A 20,022-nucleotide genomic window follows, 5' to 3' on the forward strand; every position below is an offset into this window, starting at 1 on the left:
GGATTTGGTAGCCAATCCGATGGTCTAAATATGGCAGCGGTAATAACCGATTTGTTTGTTTGGTATGTTGTGGGATAATTTGTGCGTGCTTTTTGAGTGAAATATGTGCAAATAAAACTTGCAGCATATCTCACAGATAAATTTGAACCTGCTAGTCATTCTTATTTGTGACAAGGCTCATTGATTCTTGTTATACTGTTGAATTTAAGGATTTGTCCTGCTTCGCGTCTGTAGCAAGCGCGCCATTTTTGGCTCATCTATTTGGTTCTTGTACGAAACGAAATGATTTGATTAATATTTCATAAAGACATTAACAGTGACACAAGACAAAATCACAAGAGTTCAACAAATTTTACGCATGAATCATCCAGTAGGCACTAGGTACTGACTTCGAGAACAGTTAAATTGAAGATGCACAAGAAAGCGTAATTTCCCATTGACATGATACGGCTGCCGCAATCCTTATTCCTTAGCCGAAATCACCTCTTTTTGTAGTTTTAATGGTCAGTAATTTTTTGAAATTATCTGATAAAAATCCAAAATTGATACCAGATTAAAGGCCTATCAATTCTACACATGAATCAGGTTGTACGTATCTTTGAGAACTTAAAAATTTAGGTGTGAGAAGAAAAACAAATGAAAATGCACCATTTTCCCATAGACTTTGTATTTGTTCCAAAATCACTTGGGTCTAGATTTTCTGGTGTGGCCCTCCCGGCTCCCCACAACTGCATGTGCGCTGCACTAGAAAATGATCAAGTGACCAAATCCAGATCACAGATGGGATCACCGTATTTATAGTCACCGTGCGGAAATCAACATGAAAGGTTAAGGGGTTTTGACAGGTTATGATACCTATGTATTATGAAATGGTAAATATGTTACACTAACAGGTTCAATAATCATGAAATGTCTATTAATAATGTTGTTTTTTCTTCCAGGATTGACACCTTAATGCTATAATCTGGTGTTCTATAATACTGAACCAACAAGATGATCTGTATACTGATGGCAGCAGGACATGCTGCAAAACTTGAAACAGACATACGAGTATGTTCTCGCTATTCTGAACAGATTGCTAAGTGTTTGTAGTCAGAAGTTTAAGTGTTAACTGCTTTTTTGCTTTTTATCATTTATGTAGGGAGAGTTTCAGCAAATTAAGGTACTGGAACTTTCTTAACCTACCTGATGTCTTTTGATCTGCTAGTTTTATACAAGGATGTATTGCTGTTTTGATTCCAATTGTGTTCAAAAAAGCTGTAAAGTGATAATGATCCTATGTTTGTTCTCCATTTTCATGTTCATTTTGGCATTGATGAATACCTATTCTTGTTGAATTTTCTTACCATTCTGACAACAGGAGGAGACATCTGACCAGTTCAGGCATCTGGAGGGTGTTCCGAAAGCACTCCTGCCAGGAGTTGGTGGGAAAAGGATCCTTGACTATTGGTGGAATGCCATCAAAACGTGAGTTCATTGTGCACTCATTATGTTGGGCTTAGTTTCAGAGGCTGTGATGAATGATATTAAATGTAGTAATGATATGAAAGTTAGAAGGTTCATTGAATATTTGTTTATTTTTATCATTGTGTGGTAGCAATAGTGACTTGTGAGGTTCAGTTGCATAAACACAAAGTTTATGCATGCACAAAACAAATTAGAGATAAACTATGTGATCAGTTACACAGGCTTCTGAGTTGTAGCTGATTGCATTGAAAGTTAGGTTATATCTCTTTGAAAGTTAGGTTATATCTCTTCAGGGATTTCTATGTTAGTTTCTTCGTTTCCAGGCGCCAGCTGTTCAGCGATGTCTACCTGGTCACCAATGCTGACAAGTGAGTCAACACTCCTGCAAAGCACACAACCAGACATATTATTTAGATCTAAGCTACTTAGAATACGCATATTGCATGCGAATTTAATAATTAATTACTTTTGGCTGCCTTTTTATATGACACGTAATAATTCTGCTGTCAGCAGAATTATTACTATTAGAATTATACTGAGATACCACAACTCTCTGGATTATTCCTTTACCCTCTGCTGTCTTTTACCACCAAAAACTTTATCTCACTAATCATTTCATTTATTTCAGTCATCGGTATACACTATACAATGATTTCTTGCCATCAGAATTCGCAATATCAGTTCGCGGTTATCTTCTAAGTCTGGCTGACTCATTCAAATCTTCCCCTTAGGTACAAACACTTTGAGCGGTGGGCGATGGGCGCCGATTTCCCGGTGGCCAATATCGTCAACAATGGCTCCAGTCTGTCGGCCACACAGCGCGGCGCGCTCTGTGACCTGCAGCTGGTGCTGGACACCAAACGGCTGACGGCCGGACCCTGCGACGTCATGGTGGTCGCCGGAGACATGATGTTTCAGGTGATGAGATGTGTCGGCACAACGGACACCGGGCGGGGATATCGGGGCTTCTCGTAGTGATCTGAGATGTGGTTACTCCCTGTAGTTGCTGTAAATGGGGATGATGGTCAAGCAGAGAAATTGTCGATCATGGGACAGGAGCTAATGCACTTATTGATTTCGCTGCTTTTGTTTTATATTCAGTTATACTTTAATTGACTTTTATTTCATATAGGTAAGCGATGTCGGAATTTGAAGCTCGTGTGTATGTTGTGCTGTACTTACGCGAATTTCTTTACTGTTATTGCGAAGCACCGTACTGTTTTCCACTCAATATTGTTTTGCCAGAACCGAAAATCTGCCAGTGTGACTGACGATGAATGACTGCTGTGATCTTGCTCACACAGGACGACACATTCGACCTGACCCAGGTGCTCAACTACTTCCGTCTGAAGCGGGAGACGGGCGACCTGGCGCTGTGCTACCAGCTGGACGGCCAGGAGGCGGGCGCCGGAGGGCTGCGGTGCACGCGAGGCCTGGTCCAGGTCTGCCCTGATACCAACAGGTAAGCGGACCAGAGAGCTGGCTCTGGTAGCGCTGGGAGGATAGGTTTGCAGTCGGCATGAGGTTTTGATGGCGATGGAGCGGTCATTTGTGCTATTTATTATCCTCGTAACGTAATATATGATGCGGTGATACGGACGGGTGGCTTTGTTTACGCTTTTGTCTGTTTTGCCACGTTAGGAGGTTGGAATTGTCGCAGTGAGTCCGTTTGCTCGCCGATTTTACCGTAGACTGATACGATATCCCCCTGTCCACAGGATCCAGCGGTTTTTCGAGAAGCCGTTGTGGACGGACACACCGTCCCGGCTGGCCAGCGTGGTGTTCTACTGTCTGCGGCACGACACGCTGGGAACAGTGCAGGAGTACCTCGGCCAGAGCGGGGATGGACCGCCGCCAACATTTGGACGGTCAGTACCCGGTACAGACTACAGGTACAGTCAGGAGTACCTCGGCCAGCGCGGGGACGGACCGCTGCCCATATTTAGACGGTCAGTACCCAGTGTCCGGTGCAGGATCCCCCGTTATCCACCGTTGTCCGGTTTGCACCCTGACGTCTCGTGTCCCACCTTTGCTCACGGAACTGGTATGAGCACCGCGAGCTCTACGGCGAGTTGACCGAGTATTTATAATGATTTTTGTCTTTGAGTTTTCACTTACTATGAGTTTATGAGCTCCATCCCCGTTAACGCGTCGTCAGTACTCGCTTGCGCCACCTGTTTCCAACTTGCGGTTTCTACCAATCGCTCTCACTGCGCTGCAGCTCATGCCACTCTCGCCTCTCTGCCTCTCCCATGCCCAGCCCGGGTCCCCGCTCCTGTAATGCTCACCCTAATCCCCTCGTTCCCAGGTATCTCTCATGGCTGATAAACGACCGTCAGCAGACTGTGTACGCCATGAAACTGGCCACCGGCTTCCAGCTGATCGGTGACGTGGGGCTGGCTGACTACACCCGGTGGTTGGCCATCTTCCACCAGAGGCATCTGTCCGAGAGGAGACCGGCCATCAGACACAGGGTCAACGCCAGGTGAGGAAAAGGGAAATCAGACATAGGATCAACGCCAGGTGAGGAAAGGGGGGATGGAGGTGATCCGACGTATATTCAGCGCCAGGTGAGGAACCAGGGGGAGTGTTCCCGACAGAGGATCAAGGTCAGGATGGTGTCACGGGATTTGAGTAGTGCATCCAGGAAACAACCGCCGGGACTGAGGTGATTCCAAGACGGGGATAGGGACAGGGGAAGGGAAGCTTGGGCCGGTTTTGGCTTGTGGGAAAGGGTTCTTTTGTGCCGCCTGATGGCTATTTTAGCTGTGCAGTATGTTGTTGAATGCCTGCTGGACTGGATATGACAGTCATGTAACGAGACATTCTGTTTTTTTCCTTTTCAGAGTGGGGCTGATGGGAAATCCATCGGACGGCTTTCACGGGAAAACCATAGCGCTATCCATTGAGAACTTCTGGGCGGAAGTTACCATATCAGGTAAGGACAATTGTGTTTTCAAAGTGCATGCATTGATAACGGTAAGATAATTGCAGCAAATACTACTTACTTCACATCCATTGTACCCGTATTTCAATTCATGGCAGATAATTATCGCACGGAGTGGTACTCAGGGCCAGGGGCCCCACTACGGCTGCCGTGCGCCGTATCGTTTCACATGTTACTGCGATCTATCTCCTGTTTGTTTCGCACTAAGAATGGTATATTGGTACCCCCTCCTTTCCCGCAGAGTCCGCCACGCTGCGTCTGCTGCCGCACCCCCTGTACGACCCGACCGAGTTCGGTTCGCTGCACGACCTATACGGTACCAGTCAGAAGGAGGGCTACCTGGGCGGCCTGCGGCTGCTGCAGGCCACCTGCAAACGATTCTACCAGGTGGCATCGGAGAATGGGTAGGTGACGCTCCGACCCGGCGGGTCCGGCTTGGCATGGTTTCGCCTTGTCCCGCCCGGGGAACCGGGGTTGATGTCGCTATCTGGTCGCTTGCAGTAGGGTAGGTATGCTGTATTCCAACCAGGTTAAGTTCGTGTCATGTTTCAATCGTTTATTATTGCACACAAACTTACATCCACTTACATCCAGGTAGTGCTTGGTTCAGCCTGGTTCCAAAATTTATAAGCAACCAACGCTGAGATTGAGATTCGCAGGTGGCAACTAGGTAATCATCGCCGCGCCATATCGAACTGTATATTGTATCGTTGTAATGTATGTTCCATGGCATTATCTCGTCAGTTCTATGAGCTCATGTGTCCCTATCGCTCCCCCTGCAGGACGGCTCTGGGCCGGCGCAACTTCACGCTGCGCTACGACACCAACATCCCTCGCCAGGTCGGTCTGGCCGGCAGCAGCGCCATCGTGACGGCCGCGCTGCGCTGTCTGATGGACTTTTACGGCGTGACGGAGGCGGATGTGCCGCGCCACCGGCTGCCGCAGTTGGTACTGGACGTGGAGAGGTCCGAACTGGGCATCCAGGCCGGGCTGCAGGATCGCGTCGTACAGGTAGGTTACTAGGTTAGGGACCGGGCTGCGAACAACTGAGAGTGCGGAGTATGGGTAGCGGTTTTACCGGACTACCGGGCCCCGTCTTTAAAATGTGATCGTTTCCTTGAAAGTGGTATGTCGGTTACATGGAGCACACGTGGTTTGACGATTTAGAATGGTTTCTGAGTGGATTTGTAGCGTTTCGATGCTTAATGGCATTTTTAGGCTTGGACATTTTTCCGTACGAGGTGTTTCAGCCCATCTCTGCCTTACATTTCTCTCTCACCCACCCATTCCCCCTTCCGTTCCGTCAGGTGTACGGCGGCCTTGTGTACATGGACTTCAGCCGCGAGCTGATGGAGAGCCGCGGGTACGGCGAGTACCGGTACCTGGCCGCCGGCGGGCCCCTGCCACCCCTGTTCCTCGCATACCTGGCCGACCCGAGCGACTCGGGAAAAATGCACAGCGACATCAGCCTGCGCTGGAAACGGGGTGAGTCGATGGGATGGCGCGCGGGAAAGGGAGAGAAGCAGGTGAAGTGAGGTTATAAAGTATGTATTCGTCACATGATTATATTGCACGCTGTGTGTGCGTGCTCTCCATAATTCAGGTGGACCAGAGCTTGCAGGAACACTGCTTCACGTGATTCATTTGTTTACTTTTCTCGATGATGCTGATGAGGCGAGCTTACAGGGTGTTTTAACTGGTTCACCGTATCCTCGCCTGCCGTCCCCTCAGGCGACGATGACGTGATAGCGGGCATGGCTCGGTTCGCGGAGCTGACCGACGCCGCCCGGGACGCCATCTGTGCCGCCAACTGGGAGACGCTGGCCACGCTCATGAACGAAAACTTCGAGCTCCGTAAACAGTAAGAAAGGAAACAGTCCAGCAATAGGATAATCAGATCCCGCCAATATGGTTAGCGTAGGTAGCCGTGCTAATGCAAGAAAAAGTAAGAGCGGTGATATGATTTTGTCTAAGTTGTAAAGGTTGACTGTGTAAAGGTTGACTGACGGTGGGTCATCGTAGCTCGCACGCCTGTTGCTTGAGTACATGCTAATTGGTCCCACAATAGATGCTGCTGTGCCAGCTTTTCATATCGTCTGTCGACTAGGTTTATTGTTGCCCTTATCTGAATTCAACTGACAGCCCCACATAGCTACTACTGATGATGTTTTTTTTCATGCGTTCACCGCATTCTCCTCTCGCCGGCTGTATTCACTAACATTGCCGTCCAATGTTTCACTCAGGCTGTACGGGGCAGCGGCGCTGGGTGACCTCAACCTGCGGATGGTGGAGCTGGGCAAACAACACGGAGCGGCCGTCAAGTTCCCGGGCAGCGGAGGAGCCGTGGTGGGCCTCTGCCACGACCACAAACACCTGGTAAGTGTTAAAGAACCACGGGCCGGGCGCTGACATCCACTGATGGGAAACGTCCCGTGATGAGGGAGAGCTAGAAGGACATCTGAGGGAACCTCGCTAGTGGTTCGTTGATTGAAGAGCAAGTTGTTAAAGAAAAAAATGTCTTGTTCATGGGAGTATCTTTGACAAGTATTGGTAGGGTAAGGGCGGGTAAGAGTACGCGGGCGATAAGAGTACGCATCAGCTGTTTCGGTTGCTTAGCAACGCGGGTTTGTCGAGTTCATGAAGTGACATGAAGCCGCCAGTGCGTGCTTGTCACCAACGGAACGTGGGCGTTGAGCGGCGACGCTGTTGAGTTTAAGGCGATGAATATTATTTTCGAGCGTTATGATATTATTATGGTATGGTACAATAATTTTGATACTTGGCAGTTGAGAAAAGGTACATTTCCGTGATTGTGGTGGGAAACTTGTGAGGTTATCTGGGGAAATACTGTGCAGTGCAATATTCTGTTTGCGAAGTTTTGCACAACGTTTCGGGGTTGTTTTGTGCGCGAATTGCATGTACGGTAAGAGGACGCACTGTTCAGGAGGGTAAGAGTACGCAGAATTATACATTAAATCGAATGTACAGAAATATAAAATTATTAATCTATCGCTCAATGACACTTGATTTGTAGGTATACCATCAATGGAGCACTGTGATACAGATGCGTAGGTACCCGAAATTCTTCCAAATACGAGTTATTCTCCCTTTTGATTGTGCATTTTTTTAAGAAACACACGACATGATTATTTCCTGATTTATAGACTTGAAAGATTTATTTTATGTTTTTCTTTCTTGATACTAGAATTAACTTAAATGCCTTCTGAGTTTGAAGTTAAGCATTTGGACAGTACAAGCTGCATAGCGGTGTGTGTTCATATGCTTGCGTACCCCACCCGCCTGGCGTGCGTACTCTTACACACCCCATATGGTAAGAGTACGCAACTGCAGCGGTTCAGAAAATGTCAGTTTTAGACCACTTCCATTTACGCTGAAGGATCGTTGCCCCATGGGATGGTGGCTAATTCAATGAACTTTAATATTCCCTATTTGCGATTTCTTTCTTTCAAATATTAAACAAATGAGAGCAAGAAATCCACTAAGTGCGTACTCTTATACGACTTCACCCTAAGTGTTATGAGAAGTGACGCTTTTTACGAGAACACGGTAAGTGAAGAAGATTTCATCAGATACTGTGCAGAGCAGCTGGCTGTCCGCTTCTCAATGTGCGGTATGACAGTGCCATTCCGCACATTACTGCTCAGTCGCCGTACTGATACCGTCACCAACCGATCTGTTAGCACCGTGTTTGCGTCGGTCGGCAACGTCCCGGTCGGTTGGGTGTGGCTGCTGCGTCCGGCGGTAGCGGTCGCACGCGGCGCAGCTGTCCCATTTGTCTCGGCCGTGGGAATGGGACGACACCTGCCCACCGCGACTGGACACCGGCCTGGAAATAGAGCTGACCGGCCGGCCGGCCTGCGGGTGGCTGGTCCGCGGCCGATAACAGTTGCTGCCGCTCACCGGAGATGTGTGGGCCGGACCGGGTTAAAACCGAAACTGCTGGGACCACAAACCTCCGTGGGTTTGCGAATCGGTTGGGCCGAATTGATCTGTAGTCTGTACGGTCTTTGTGATAGGTAGCTGCTCAAAATGGCGCTGATTTTTTCCTTTTGGATATTTATGCCGCTCGTGTTGAATATCGTGGCATTTTTTATTCGTTATTTAATCAGCTATTTACTCTTGTATACATGTCTGACACTTATCAACGATAATATCTCTGAGAAACGGTGTCACGCCGTTCTTGTATCGTATGACCAATTTCTCTCGGCTACCGCATTTGCTCTCCATGTGACCATCACTGACCTTTGTGACTAACCGTGACCCCGTTTGTGCCCGCAGGCGACCATGCGAGAGGTGTACCAGCAGGAAGGTTTCGTTTTCTGTGAGGTCATACCGGCTCTGTCGGCTTCTACGGGCCGAAAGCAGACTGGAGACTCGGGGTCGCAGTGATCCCAATCGCCATTCGCCAGCAATAGAGAGTGAGGAAAAGAAGTTATCTGATGGTGACCGTTTACGGAGGAAGGGACACTAGGGTCAATCGGGTATTGATCAACATTAAAAGTTGTCTGCGCATTTTGTGCCAAAGGTCTGACCAATTATATTGTGAGATGCGGTGTGGCCAGTTAGTTTCTTTGACGTTCTTTTTTCTGCTTCGCCGCGTCTTATTTAATAACTATCGTGCTTGTTGCCCTTTGCTGTTTTATCTATTTTTCTACGCTTCTTGCCCGTTGTTACGGCTGGGCTTCCAGCGTAATCTGTGTGTGCGTTAATGCGATGATATGGCGCGATGGCTGGCCGGGCGGGTAATCATTACCTCGTAATCCGCCGGCCAGCTAGGTCAGTATTAGCTACGGTCGTGGTTACGTCTCCTGCTCTCCCCGGATCGGGCGCTCCCTCTGTCCCTCTCAGACTCTCTCCAACTCTCCGGGGCGGCCCTTGGGTTTCCCTGTAGACCGCCGAAGGCTGCCACTGCTGCTGGTGCTGATGATGCCACCCGTACTCTGCGTCGGACGAGTGCGCCCATCATCCGCCGCGGTGCGTCGGAGCGACAGTCGATCTCGGACGCACGTGCCGGCGCGGTGCGGCGCTGTTTTTGCGTCTGTCGCCGCTGCCAAACCGACGTGCGGGCCGAGCGGAGGCGCGTCCCCGGTACCGACTTCATCTGTGGCTGGTGGCGGTGCCGACGGCGGCACGGTCCCTCGGGGGAACGGCGACCGCCAGGCCCGACGCTGCAAGCAAGAGTTGGCCGCCGGCGCCGCCGATTTCGATACGGTGGATGGTGGATACTGCGGGGAGAGCGATCGACGATCAAGTTCGACGGGAGTTTATGTGGAGAGTTGAGGCGCTCTTGTTGCGCATCTAGTCGATGTTGGTGTAACTGCGTGAACGGGCACTGTTGGTGGAGGGTTGTGCTGGTTGTGCTTTGTTAAAACTATGGGACCACCTCGCCTTACTCGTGCTGTGATTGTTTGCCGATTCCAAATATTGTTCAATATTCAAGACAGTGATGTCGTGACAATACAGTCAGTACAATACCTGGTATTTACTTATTTTAATCTATCTTGGGATGCCCAGACAAACTCGATTAGCCTGCCTGCGGACTAGTAGGGTTCACAGAGTAGACGTTTAGCGGTAAGAGTTGTATGTCACTATTCGCAGCACGGGGCAAGACAATCCAGTAGCTGGGATGATAGCGCCAGCCTATCGGCTCTGGCTAGACATATGTGACAGGTGATGTGCCGCTGATGTTTAGCTGGCGAGAGATAATGCAGGCCGCAGGATGAAGGTAGGGGAAGCCGGGGGAAGCCCGGGCGCGGGGGAAGCCCGGCCACCCCGTTTCCGGCTAAATTATTAACAATAAAATGCTCAACTGTTTGTCCTTTCAGCGTGGCAGCTAAGGTAACGCCAGCAAAAAAGTTAAGGCCGACAAAAATTGCATATTGTTAAAGTTATAGCGCAAAAATGATATCCCTCGCGGGCCCGGGGGGGGGGGCGTTTTTCGCCCCCCCTGGCGAATATTTGCGATAGCTCCCGAACGCTTAGGGATAGGAAGGCGAAACTTTCAGTACCTTTTCTCCCATCAATTTGACATCTTCTGAAGTAAAAAATTTGGACCTAGCCCCCTTGATGACGTCACAAGGTCCATTTTTCTAGACCCCTGCACGGCAAACTTCGGCGTCACAGACGCAAACTTCAAATAGCTGCTAAAAATAGAGTTTTAGAGATAAAGACAAATTACGAGCACGGTTGTGTAGCGTTTGACCTAGAGAAAAATAGAAAAATAGTTTTGGTGACCTGAGGTCAGAGGTCAGGTCAACGACCCCGAAATGTGGTTTTAGTTTTTCGCAAATAACTTCGACAAAAATGGTCCTAGAGCTACGGCAGTGGTACCATCGCATTCGCCTTGTCAAGCCGCGTCGAATGATATATATTTTGTTCGGAAAAGGTCAAATTTTATGTTTACCTCATGTGACCTCGAATGACCTCTGGTTGACCTTGACACATGAAAGGTCGTTTATGATGGATTTGTACCCGCTGATCACGAATCTGGCATCTATTTTCCTCTAAGCCTTCATTTAGAGCTTCCGGTGTGCAAAATTGTCATATTTAACTTGAATCAGTGAAATAGCCTCTAGCAGGGATACTCTTCTGTGACCTTGACCTTTGAGCAGCCTTGTATCGTAAGATGAACCATAAATAGGGAACTGATAAGCCTCAAAACATTTCAAAACATCTTGGAAGTTAGCACGCAAGATGTGCGAAAAAGTGCCAAGTTTGAGGTCAATTTTGAGCGTGACCTTGACCTTGACCTTTCACTTTGAGCACATTTTCAGAATCCTCAGATTCTCTTCTTTCGTTTGACAGCCAATTTTGCCGGTTTGATGCAGCCTGCCGTCCTCTAGAAGGCTTACTTTGAGATCACTACACATGTGGCGGTTTTTGCCTTTGACCTTGACCTCTGACCTTGAAAATTGACCTGAGGTCAAAAATTTTAGGTGCATTAGAATCGCCTCGTAAGGACCTTTCGTTTGGTATCGCTTTTGTTTCCGTAGCTCCCTTATTTACGGAGTTAGACAGGGGGGGCGAAAAACGCCCCCCCCCCCGGGGTGCGGTGGTTGGGATTACCCCCCGGGCCCGGCCGGGATATTTTAAGGGTTTTTAGCTAAAAAGTGAGATATCTTGCACTGTTAATGTTATACCATACAGTACTAATATTTATACGAATGTTATGTAAGGACCGTTTAGGTGTTTGTAGTGAGGGGTGACGAGGCAGGCTGGCTTAAGTATGACATTTTTTCGAATATCGCTGTTCTAAAATAAAAATTAGCACATTGGGGTAACCCCGGGCGAGTGGCCAAGCTTACCCCCAACCGAGAGCAATGCCACTAAACCACTGTTTTCCATGAGATAACAGGTACTGAGCAGGTTTGGTTTACACCTAGATCAAAGATAAATTTCGAAAATAAACATGTTATCATAGACAAAGCCAGTCATGTCACTTAAGGTCAACTAGGGTCAAACTACGTTTTTGCAGATAACGCGACAGACAATGAAGCTAGAGCTTCAAGAATGGTGTCGTTGTGTTCTTCTTCATCAGCCGAGTCGAATGATATCCAATATGATGCATTAAGGTAAAAAGAAAAATAAATTTTAAGGAATTTTGAAATACACATTTTTTGTCAATTTTGCATCACGATTTTCATCGACCTGTACTGTACATGTAGTAGACCCTAGCTAAAATACCAGTAGTGACATAAACTCTAAGATGTCCAGAGCTAATCAGTACCTTAATATTTCACTTTCCGTTAACCCGGCGGCCGCTGGGCCTCCGCGCCACCCGCCGGCCGCTGGGGGGGGGGGCATATAGTTGCCCCCCCTTTACTTCTGCGACGATATCGTCGCAACGCGAAGAGATAGAGAAGCGAAACTTTGCACACATCTTCCTGAATACCTAGCCGAGGTTGTATCCAAATTTGGTGTTGATCCCATTTGAAATGACGTCACAGTGACGTCATAAGTGACATTATAGATTTGCGACTCTCTCATATTCCTCACGATACATCAGATATATGGGACCGAATATAAAGGGCCGATTATTGGTCAGAAACTAGATGGAAGTGTAGTTAGATGTTTTAGGATGACAGCAGGTGCTGTCTAGTTCATTTACAGTTGAGTTTCATGCTCACCGTCATCAGAAACGGTCCATATCGGAAAACGACAAAACTTTATGACGTCACTGTGACGTCATCTTAGGTGCTACAACCACCAAACTTTCCTCAAACATTGCCTATGTATTCATTTGAAGCTATGCCAAGTTTCACGTTCGTAGCTCATCAGGTTTCGGAGATATTTTACAAAACGTAAAGGGGGGGGCAACTTTATGCCCCCCCCAGCGGCTCGTGGGTTAATATTTGGATAACGCATAATGGTTTCATCAACTCGTTGTAAAGCGCTGGGGAGCTGGCCGGCGTTACCCCTATGCCGGGCTTACCCCAGAAAAATCAACACTTTTTTAAAACTCGATTTTCTCAACCTTATACTTATTCCACAAAACCGAATTTTTGGGAAAACACGGCCAATGAACTTAGCTAGCTAGCAGGATGTCAACATTTTATACAGCACGTATGGTATGTAATAAAAATGCAAAAGAGCTTACTATGCCGGGCTTCCCCCGGCTTCCCCTACGGTTAACATTGAAACTCTCACCGTACCTGTATCGTTAATAATTGAAAATTCAAACTGAATACCGGACAGTTTCGTGATTTTCCTGAAAGCTGTGCGATTTTACCGTATGTGGTTGGAACATCATAAGAAATTGGTTCCACTGACATTCCAATTTCCATGTAGTGCTAGATAGGCTCTTTGTCCTTCAATTAACCAGTCACACACTGTCGTGTCCTTGCGTAGCTCACATAATAAACTGTCGTCCATCTAAATAAGCATGGACCATAACGATTCACCGGGCATCATCGCCTCCTGAGGTGAAAAATTGTGACCTTTCAGCTTTCAAATACGTAACTTTGCCTCTCACAACGCTACTCGTGCCGCTTTGTAATCACTGGCCGGTCGTGCCTCCTGCTAACGTTGTTGACAGACGGAAATCTTCGCGTAGTTTTTTCCCGTGCGGCGGTTTACGAGGATGCGCCTGAATGGCTCCCCTCTACTCCCCCCCCTCCCGCCCTCCCTCTCCACTCGCTCCAGTGGGTGAGACTGATGTTACGGCGTCATCCGACGAGCCATCATTCATCGGCGGCGGCGGCGGCGGGGCGGGGGTCGTGTCGCCGCCACCGCCCCCCGCCGGGCACCTCCATCTCACACGTCCTCTTACCAAGTGGTCGATGATCGGTGCCCGCGTCCTCTCAGCAGGGGGGGGGGAGAAAATGACAACAACTCACAGCAGAGCGAGGCGGCGACGTAGCATGGTGACTCATCGTCTAGTGGGAGAAAGTCGCATAAACTTCAACTTCGAGCAAAAATATTTCAAGCAAAAGTCATGCATGTTTGAGAAACCGTACTGGTGTGCGTGCCTCCTGTAGCGGCGAGTAGCAGTTTCGGTCATTTTTTCCGTAAGACAGGGGACTGGGGAGGGACGACTACCGTCGTTACCGACACTACCCCTCGCCGAGGCGTCGGCCGCTAGCCGGGCGGAGGGCGGACAAAGACCCCACACCCCGGCCGCCCGACGAGGGCGGGCTGGAGATTTCTCACTTCCTTCTGTTCGGGAAACTGAGTGACAGGGAACGGACCCCGAAACGTCACATTGAACATTCGACATGTATGTTATGTTATACCTGCCAAGTGTCACTGGTCCTCTGTTAGGAAACTGGAGTTGGTGTTTATTGCTTGCGTAGGTCTATCAGATTTATATTTTGAATAGGTCAATTGGCGTATCTCGGTGACGGGTGGACAAATTGAACACTGGCCATTTATTAGTAGTGTCATTTACATACGGTTCACGTGTTCATGGGGATACAAAAAAAAAAAGAAACTTGTCACTGGCTCGGCGTCCGATTCCTTATACGAGTTCCAACTTCATGCTCTTGCTGCACCGTCTACCACTTCTGTACTCCGTACCGTACCGTCTGTCTAAAAGTTCTGTGTTCAGTGCTGCGCCGTCCGCTCTGTACTTCATAAGTTCGTACGGCTCACCGACCCGTCCGACAGTTCCTTGCATAGATAGGCCCAGGGGTGGATAATTGTGCCGAGTTGGGGTAGCACGAGCTTTCCCAATTCTACGCCGGCTTGGCTTTAGAGCCGCACCAGACGGCGGAGGTCAAGGTCACCGCTAGGGCGGCGGCGGATTTGCTGCGCCCGTGCGACCCCAACTCAGCACATTTGTCCACCCCTGGATAGGCCTTCTCTCCGTACTCCATATAGTCGGCTCTCCGTACTGTCCATATCCCAGTTCCGTGTCCGTGCTGCGCCGTCTCTCCGTTCTCCGTATTGGAATACCCGTACAGTTCCGTCTCCCAGTTCTGTGTCCGTACCGCGCTGTCTCTCCGTAGTTCGCAGTCCGTAATCTGTACTCCGTACTCCGTGCTCCGTAGTCGGCTCTCCGTACCGTACCGTCCATCTCCCAGTTCCGTGTCCGTGCTCAGTGCTGCGCGCTGCGCCGTCTCTCTCGTCCAGTCGATGTCGCTGTCACGGCTAATGGCTGTGTCGGTGGGAAATCTTCGCCGCGACGCGGCCGGCCCCGGGATCGCATTACCGGGTGCCGACGACGCGGCGGCGACGGCGAGCGATGGGGAAGGGGTGCATGGCCCGGGCAACGGCAGGTGGGGGAAAGGGTGCGAGAAGGAAGGGACCGGTCGGCAAGGTTCGTCTTCGCGTACAACAGTTAGATACTCGCCTTACCTGCAATCATATCACCAGCCGACTGGGCTGATGACGAAACCTACACCGTTAGTTCCGTTGCACCGGAGCATGCCCAAATATACAAACACGAACATCGAATACGGTATCCGAGCTGCTCCGTGCAGTGAAGTCAAGCCTTGCGGCGCAGCATGCTCCAGGCGCTCGACCGCAGAGCCATCTATCGGCTGATTCACAACCTGCTATATGCTCTGCGGCACAGCATGCTCGTAGCGCGCAGGCGCTCTACCGCAGAGCCACCTATCGGCTGAATAGTAACCTAGCGTGCCATGCGGCACAGCATGCTACAGGCGCTCTACCGCAGAGGCGGCAGAGCCACCTATCGGCTGAATACTAACCTGCTGTGTCATGCGGCACAGCATGCTACAGGCGCTCTACCGCAGGGCCATCTATTGGCTGAAATTGTAACCTATGCTCTGCGGCACAGCATGCTACGGGCGCTACGGGCGCTGTGCCGCAGGGCCATCTGCATTGGTTGGCTGTACATACAGCCCTCTGTATTGGCTGAATTGGACCTTCTCTGCTATGCGGCACAACATGCTCTAGGCGCTCTGGCAGAAATATCCTTCACGTGCATCGGAACTTTCTAGTATTTTTTTTCGTTATACGTCCACAACGCCAGTAAATATTTTGAATAGCTCGGGTGTTCAGCACATGAGCACACGGTATCAGTTAGAAGAAAAACAGTGAGGAACACATCACATGGTTTCATGCTATGAAATAAACAGCGAAATTATGTACTCCTCAATAGTTTGCAGTTATTCTTTGCAGCCATGCTATTGTTTTTCTTTTCTTTTTTGTTAAAATTTTGCTGGTATATTTAATCGCTCAGCCAAGAACTTCGATTTTATTGAGATGATGACTCAACTAAAACAACTGGAATCAAATGATAAAGTAAAATAAAGCATAACCATATGCTTCCGGATATGGAGTTAAAGCGATATTTGTGTTACTGATCATCTGTCTAATTTTTAGGCTTACCATTGTTGTAAAGTTTCCTGCGCCATTACCAAAACCGTAAGTGAGTGACAAAGAAAACTCCGGAAGCATAAAGCAATTAAGACAAGAAATATTTTGCTGGGAGACGCGTCCGAATGTGAAACGCGGCGATCCTTTTCTGTCGGCTTCCCCCCCCCCGTCCGGCGGGGTCCGGGCGCCAGGTGTTATCCGAGCAGCCTTTTGCCCGCTCGGCCGACTTCGCTCGTCGGTCGGCCGAATAGCCCGCGGCGCGCGGCCCGAGCGTAATGCCGCGCCGCGATTTATACAGATTGTAACATTACGCCCAGCTTTGCCGCGTTAGCCGCACGAATAGAGCAACAGATAAGGCGTGCCGGCCTATTCTAGCATGCAAATGCGGGCCAGCTGAAAAATACGCTGTGTATCTGACGTCGGGCCGCGGTCTCTGTGGCAGTTAGCTCCGGTGACGGTCGGGAAATGACGTACATTTTAATGATAAACCGAGCACACGGCTACGGGAAACGGACGCATGATAGCTTAATATGGAACCGGAGCTGTCTCCGAATGGACTGAACTTTGCCCAAGGCTGCAGCGGCAAGAATTGTGGTTGGCCCGCAGCTTAACCACGTTTAACCATCTGATGAGCCAGTTAAAGCTGCTGGGAAATTTACTTCATGATGATGAGTATAGATTAAGGATTAACTAAATTGAGTGCAAGAATACAATTCCTGAAAATACACCTGCAATGTAATGCAAAATACATCTTGTTCATCTAAAATCCCATTATCGTCTCCTTCGCTGAGTACTTCCCATTGCAGATGCTTTCATAATCACTATCATTCGCTTTAAGCTTTTTGGCCATCACCATTGACCATTGCTTTTTCCTTAGCTGTTGTGCTGTCTAGAAAATACATTGTTATGTTTGTCTTTGGTGATTGTACCTTAATGCTCCTGTTACTTTTCTCTCGTTCTTCTCCATTCGATAGGATAGGGTAGGATAAACACAACTCAGGTTAGACAGTCCTACGCCGGGCGTCATTTACTGCCGTGTCATACCTATAGCTGTAACCGATGTATCTTCTCATCAGTACCTATAGGTTTTACAATGTGCACCCTTCTCTTTTTGCCATGCTGCTTAAAGGGAAAGCAGAAAACTTATAGATGAAATAGAAAATAAAACTAAAAACAAACTCGATTTAGATTACTGCATTCAGTCAGATCAGGCTCATTCCCACTGGAATGCACAATTTTGTAGTCTGAGTCAACCCTGACTTTCCAGTAACTACGTTCCTGAGAATACGTTTCCAAGGACAATAATTAAAATAGTTTCACAACGAATACGGATCGATGCTGGAAGTGGGTTTTTGAGATTCTTCCTCTAAACAGTACCTCAACACGGTTATCTGTGAGGAGGTCATAGAATGTCTGTTTTGCTTGGCGGGCGTATGTACCTCATTACATGTGTAGGTACCCCGATGTCCCTGCACACCTCAAAGTGTATGTATGCACATTTGAATGCAATAATGAGGCTCCTTCCTCTTCTGAGATGTTCCTGGTACAACAACGGCTATATTTTGTCGGTCAAACGATACCCTTCACAGAAACGGTACCCAAGTACCCCGCTGGATCCCAATGCACCCCTTTGTACCCCTGCGAGAACCAGATGTCGGCTGGGCCCGTCGGACGGTACCCGGTACCCCACTGTACCCCCTCTGTACCCCTGCGGGAACCAGGTGTCGGCTGGGCCCGTCGGACGGTACCCGGTACCCCACTGTACCCCCTCTGTACCCCTCTGGGCACCAGGTGTCGGCTCAGCTCGTCGGACGGTACCACTGTTGACTGTACCCCTCTATTACCCCGCTGTTATCCCCACTGCACCCCTTTGCATCCCACTGTACCCCCTCTGTACCCCTCTGGGCACCAGGTGTCGGTGCAGCCCGTCGGACGGTACCGCCGGGAGCCGTCCGGACCGTCCTGTTTATCCAACCTGTCAGGAGGCGGCGCCTCGACGGCCATACACGCGGCACGGACGCAGCGGCTAATTTCACGGGCCGGCGCGCCGCCGACAGCGCGCATCCATCTTCACAACTGCCCCCCATTCAATTATCCGTGTCTCTATTATCTATAAACCAACCCTAAATTAATTACCAGGAACGGACACGGAGAGGGGTTAGGCTGAAGAGCTGGGGAGGTGAGAAAATAATACTTTTTACCACTTTCTCAGAGGTAAAAACGAGGCGGTGACCGGAGGGTGACATTCGAACGGCCTAGCGTGGGATTTTATTTGAGAACGAGTTGGAGCCGGACAGCATCAGTGGTGTGGCCTTTGGTAGTAATGGTCTTGGGTTATATTTTTAGACAAGTAGGCAGTTATATTTTGAAGTGTTGGTGTAATTACGTTTTCCTTAGATTAGTTTGTAAAATGAATAACTTTTACCGTGCTATAAATAGAACCGTGCTACCGTGCTATAATAGAAGAGAATGCCCTTTTAATTAAGTAAAGTTCAGTGCTATTGAGTGCCTATAGACAGCAGGGCGCTATTTCCCTAACAAGATATGCAAATGCGATGAATTAGGTATGGCAAATATGCCAATTCCTTATCGAAAATATTCCTTTCGAAACGCATAACGTAACACATTCCACACTCAATATCGACTATCCTAGCACATTGGCATGGAATGAATTATTGTTTGCCACCGGCATGCAGGGAGCGGATATGTGGAGGCTGTTGTCGGAATGCGACTGGGTATTGGCTCCACTATTCGTTACATAAACTGTTCAGTGAACTATGCTCCCACCCAGTGGGTTCGTGGTCTTATTATGACCCTTGAGTTACAGGAGGAATCAATCATCACCGAAATGAACTATTCTGAAAGTACTTGCGATGTCAGAAATAGACAAGCATGCCTTAGTCCGACTAGTGATCTCGACGCGGCAACAATTAACTTTCAACTGTGTATCGGAGAGTCAGATTGTAATAGCGCTTATTTTTACTAAAAGTCGCACGTTCAATGCCATGTCAAGAAAGCAACCACATGCTAGAAAGCATGATGAACTCTTACACATAAGCCACTGACAAAATAATCAGTCCTTCCTAATCAGCAGACAAAACACTGCTGGTAGTGCCCACACAAACGCGCGAGTCCTGAATCTACAATAGTGTGGACAGCGACTAACGTGTCAATTCAGTCAGACCATCTCTTGGTGACTTTAGAAATGAAATGCGGGTGGGCTAGACGACTGTTGGAAGATTACTTTTACACCTTGGGACTGGCACCGCGGTGGTTTCCGTGAGCCAGGGTCGAGAGGGCTTAGCTGAGCTCTGACCTCAGTGGCGCAGTCAGCCGTTATTGCATGCAGAAGAGCACGTACAAAGCTGCAGGATTTCAGGTGTGAGAGTTGTTGGACGCCCGTCGTCGGAACTCGGAAGCAGTGCTCCTTTCGTAACCTTCAAGAAAGCTGACGGGGCGAAAATGTGTGCACGACATTGTTCAATTTAATGCTCAATGGAATATTTCCAAGCTTGATCGAAAGTGACTTTGAAGTCTTGCAAGTGCAAGAACTAAATGATCGCCAAATTATCTATCCCTACGCAATACACATTACATACACATTCCACTGACACCTATCGACTAACGCAGTTCTGCTAACGACGGTACTGATCCCGACTCTGTCCAACCGTTGCGTTGCCTGGCCATGATGCTCCTGCCGTCATGTCGTAATGGTCGTGACTCGTGATGGTCGCGATAGTAAGCTATTTCCTGTTTGTGTTAATCCACACCACTGATTCCGGTGTCGGTGTTAACTGCTAGCCCCC

General features: G+C 48.8%; 1 protein-coding gene across 5 annotated transcripts; it reads left to right on the forward strand.

Annotated features, from left to right (window-relative positions):
- Positions 1-28: 28 nt before the first annotated feature.
- On the forward strand, positions 29-9,909 carry LOC122379171 (glucuronokinase 1-like). Of its 5 annotated transcripts, none has more exons than XM_043361138.1 (16): positions 29-62; positions 942-1,050; positions 1,361-1,467; positions 1,791-1,835; positions 2,199-2,385; positions 2,772-2,929; positions 3,186-3,335; positions 3,776-3,952; positions 4,314-4,405; positions 4,656-4,818; positions 5,197-5,425; positions 5,722-5,899; positions 6,146-6,275; positions 6,658-6,790; positions 8,714-8,853; positions 9,327-9,909. In XM_043361138.1, the coding sequence occupies exons 2-15, from the start codon at positions 994-996 to the stop codon at positions 8,822-8,824; spliced, it is 1,917 nt and encodes a 638-aa protein (XP_043217073.1). In that variant the 5' UTR covers positions 29-62; positions 942-993; the 3' UTR covers positions 8,825-8,853; positions 9,327-9,909. The 5 variants fall into 5 exon arrangements, with proteins under 5 accessions (XP_043217073.1, XP_043217071.1, XP_043217070.1 ...); XM_043361135.1 differs by lacking the exon at positions 29-62 and adding an exon at positions 283-370; XM_043361136.1 differs by lacking the exon at positions 29-62 and adding an exon at positions 64-81 and having other exon boundaries at positions 8,714-9,909.
- The last annotated feature ends 10,113 nt before the right edge of the window (positions 9,910-20,022 follow it).

This window comes from Amphibalanus amphitrite, unplaced genomic scaffold (genome assembly GCF_019059575.1).
Source record: "Amphibalanus amphitrite isolate SeventyFive unplaced genomic scaffold, NRLGWU_Aamphi_draft 000073F_arrow, whole genome shotgun sequence".
In the NCBI taxonomy this organism is placed as follows: Eukaryota; Metazoa; Arthropoda; class Thecostraca; order Balanomorpha; family Balanidae; genus Amphibalanus; species Amphibalanus amphitrite.